At 38.3% G+C, this 3,880-nt stretch overlaps 1 protein-coding gene across 1 annotated transcript in view; it reads right to left on the bottom strand.

Annotated features, from left to right (window-relative positions):
• Positions 1-3,880, bottom strand: part of slc26a5 (solute carrier family 26 member 5) — a 23,070-nt gene that overhangs the window by 9,665 nt on the left and 9,525 nt on the right. Inside the window, exons 5-8 of the mRNA XM_014029412.1 lie at positions 2,167-2,348; positions 1,787-1,951; positions 1,446-1,681; positions 1,182-1,329 (exon numbers count right to left, since the gene is read on the bottom strand). Of these exons, the coding sequence (XP_013884866.1) occupies positions 1,182-1,329; positions 1,446-1,681; positions 1,787-1,951; positions 2,167-2,348 (731 nt within the window). The remainder of the gene's footprint in view (positions 1-1,181; positions 1,330-1,445; positions 1,682-1,786; positions 1,952-2,166; positions 2,349-3,880) is intronic.

Genomic DNA, 3,880 nt, shown 5'->3' with positions numbered 1-3,880 from the left:
GTTTCAGGTGAACTCAGCCTTATAAGCACTGCCTCCACATGGTGGACAAACAGGTTAGTCACACTTGTGCTCCTGTGTGTTGTTCCACCTTCTGTGAGTTGTTGGAATTACGAAGGGACTGTCGAGTTACCAGTAAAGTGAACCTCTTGTCTTTTGTCTTCTTTGGGTCTTGGACTTGATATGCTGAGCTAAACCTRCCTTTTCTGTAAAATCCATAACCTGTTGGAATGTGGTCTGATCTAGATGTTTTGTTAATTCTTGTCAGATGTGTTCCTCTTTGGCTTCTATAACTTCAATGGTAAAGTTGGTCTGTTTTACTCGTTCGTTCAAAAGCTGGGTCTGTGCCCTCTGTAGGATCTTAACTTGCCCGTTGTCCACCAACAGATGATTTAAGTTGAAGGCTTCTAGGAAAGATGCCACTCTGTCTGCAACGAAGATTAAATCTCAGATGGTTTCTGTAGTCCGCCTTCTTTCTTGCYGTTTGCTCAAACTCTCAAACTAATTTCAGGCTTTTGTGACTAACCTGTTTGTCCACCATGTGGATGGAGGCAGTGCTTATAAGGCTGAGTTCACCTGAAACTCATCAGACTGAAGAAGTCTCTTGGAGGAGAGACAAAACGTTTCACTAAAGAAGAACCCATCCAGAGGACCTACTTATTTTTTCTTTTTGATGAATCTGAAATGTTTTCTTCAAAATTCATTGTGGTAATGTCTAAAACCAAAGGTAGTGTCTTGGAAAAATAAAGTATCCTTTACAGTCCTGCATTTCTTCTCAGGCCAAGTGTCAGTGACCTCTTTTGCTTAYTGTAAAATGTCATCACGTTTTATGATTTCACTCATCTTCTGTTTACTCTTGGACAAAGTGTTTTAAGAACAGGACAATATCTGTTTAGGAGGAATCATTCTTGTTGCTGTTTATCAAACGTCATTCTTTCCTTGGCCCAGTCTTTGTCTGTTTGGATARCACATGCTGTCTAAATGAGTCTATCTGAGACGGTCTCGGTGCACACATTCTGTACCACTGTTCTGTGTGACATGTGCCTCTTGCAATTGCAAATAAATCATGTTGACCATTCACAGAGTACTTCTTATTCTTGGGTCTCATGTTTCTGCCTAGGTAAAATAAACATTTCCACGACAATGGAAAAAAAGTGTTTGTCCAAATAGACATGTACACTCACCTGGTTGCCATCCACACTGTAGCCATGTTTCAGGGCAAAGATCTTTGCTAGTGAGATGCTCATTGAGAATCCTACAATGGCTACAGCAAAAGCATCTGGGATCAAATTGGAAATCAGAGAAAAATCTGGGACAGTGGGAGGGCAAAGCCTGAGAACACAAAAGCAAATAYTTGTAGAACATCCAACCTAGTATGCCAATATTTTTCAGGTGAGACATTCTAACAACTGACGAAGAGACTGAAAGTGAGGCAAATAAACACTTACCCTGTTGGTATGCTCCCAACTATTTCCACCTTGTAATTATCTTTCATGGATAAACCAAATGAGACTCCAGTTGACACGATAACCACAATAATTTCTCCAGGAATGGGTACAGGCAGCCTCTTCTTAAAGCGCTCGTTGAGAACTTTAATCCCATACAGGAATACAAGACATGCGAGGCCCAATAGGAGACAAGTAATATTGGTGCTGGTGATTTGACTAAATACTGCTATGAGAGACTAAAGAGACAGAAAATGAATAAGTAAATCATTTGTAATAGATAATGTCACATGATGATTTGCACTGGGAAGAAGATGGACTCCCAAATCCTTCTTGAAACTCACATAAATGGCAGAGAGGGGCCCAGAGAAACGCTCCGTTTTCACCCCTAGTAAGTATTTGAGCTGGGAGATGACAACATGTAAGGCTGCTGCTGTAGTAAAGCCTCGCACCAGAGGCTCTGTGAGGTAGATTGACACAAAGCCAAACCTGAGAAGGCCAAAGACAATCTGAAAAAGTCAAAGTTACAAGGTTGTGTTTCAAATAACAACATTCATCATCAGGGATTCAGACATCCTGCCGCTGTGGATAAACACTCATTTCTGAGCATGAGAAAACTGGATTACCATCTTTCCCCGTTGCTGTGATTTGCAAAATGCATACTGCAAACACTAAATGTAAGTCAATATAGAATCCATCAACTGATTGTTGTTTCCAGACTGACCTGAATTATTCCCACTAATGTAGTGAGTACTGCAGCCACTTGGACCCTTTTGTCATCAAGATTACAGGCCATGGAGACGTTTGAGGCATTGGCTGAGTCTTGAAAAAGCAACGACTTTGTTGGTTCTGGGAACTCCCTCACAGCAACACCCCCAATCATCAGACTGATTACTGCAAAGGTGCCTACAGGTTCAAAACACAGACAGACCACTTTAAAGCACTCATCTTGTGTAACCTTCCTGGTTTGTTCCAGTTTTCTAAAGTAAATTAATTCAGAATTTATGAGCCTAAAATAAGTGAGAATTCCCCGCCCCTCTGCCCACACGGAAACTGCTTTGGGTTTGAACCAATCGGTGCAAGTCAGAACTCAGCAGTGATTAAAACAAGCTGCATGAAAAGGAGAAACATTAACAAGCTGCACAACAGGAGTACATTTCTTTGAAATGTTGGGACAAAGCAATCTAAAGTTTATTCTTGGAGGCTCAAAATGGCAAAAGCCAGAGTACAGAAAACACCTCTAAAACTGCAAGTTATCATAAACAATCTTCAATGAAGTATTGATAAGTTTAATGAATTTGGATTGAATGTTACAGCCCAGTGTGTCATTAGAAGCACATCACTCAACACCACTAAAACAAATAGGACATTTAAAATTGAAGAGTGCTGTAACAACAAAGATCCACTTTATAACAGTTTCATATCTTTYTTTTCACCAGAATACCACATGAACCATGAAATGCCTTAGAATATTTTAGGTCATAAATACTTAAGTGTAAATGCCAGTTGAGCGGCAGTCGGGCGAGGGTTGCTATGATAGTTATCTGTACAAGACAAACTGCAATTTCAGCCTGTGTTCTGACATAGTAAACCTCATCAGTTATCTGACTTTATCTYGAGAAAACTTTTGTAAAAATACAGACTTGGTTTGAGCTTAATAAATTGTCTTTAAATTCGAAAAAAATATATATGATATTTAGTAATAAAAGAATAATAGTTGATGCTTCACTTAAAATTGATGGAAATGATATTTGTAGAGTGAGTGAGGTGAAATTTTTGGGTGTAATTATTGATGAGAACCTGACCTGGAAATCTCATGTTTGAGAACAAAACTAGCAAGATCTATTGCTGTAAGGCAAAGGAGTTGTTTAATGACAAAGCACTACTTATATTGTATAATGCTATTGTTGTTCCACATTTGATTTATTGTGTTGAGGTCTGGGGGAAAGCATGTAGAACATTTACAAATTCTATTTTTATTTTACAGAACAGGGCTCTAAGAATCATTACAAGAAAACATTTTAGTCATCCATCTAACATATTGTTTCAACAATTAAAGTTACTGAAGTTTGACGAACTGGTTGATTATGGACTTCTACAAACAATGTTTAGAGGTCACACAAATGTTTTACCTTGGAATATTCAATTACACTTCATAAAGAGAGTCAGTAATTATAATCTCAAGGGACTGGAATTGTTTGTGAAGCCTAAAATTGGAACAAGTTTGAAGGAACGCTGCACGTCTGTACAAGGAATTAGACTGTGAAATGTTCTTGATAATGATTGTAAAAATGCTTCATCTGTGTTTGTGTTTAAGAAAAAGGTAAAAATTAGTTTATTGAAAAAATATGAAATGTCATAGTATATTGTAGGAGGAAGGCTTATGGTGAGGTAAGCCTTCCTACATATCTCTCATAACAAGTTTATGAGGAAAGTTT

The sequence above is a fragment of the Austrofundulus limnaeus genome, unplaced genomic scaffold, assembly GCF_001266775.1.
Source record: "Austrofundulus limnaeus strain Quisiro unplaced genomic scaffold, Austrofundulus_limnaeus-1.0 Scaffold899, whole genome shotgun sequence".
Classification (NCBI taxonomy): domain Eukaryota; kingdom Metazoa; phylum Chordata; class Actinopteri; order Cyprinodontiformes; family Rivulidae; genus Austrofundulus; species Austrofundulus limnaeus.
Note: the sequence above shows the minus strand (reverse complement) of the source record. Positions and strands in the feature narration are given on the sequence as shown.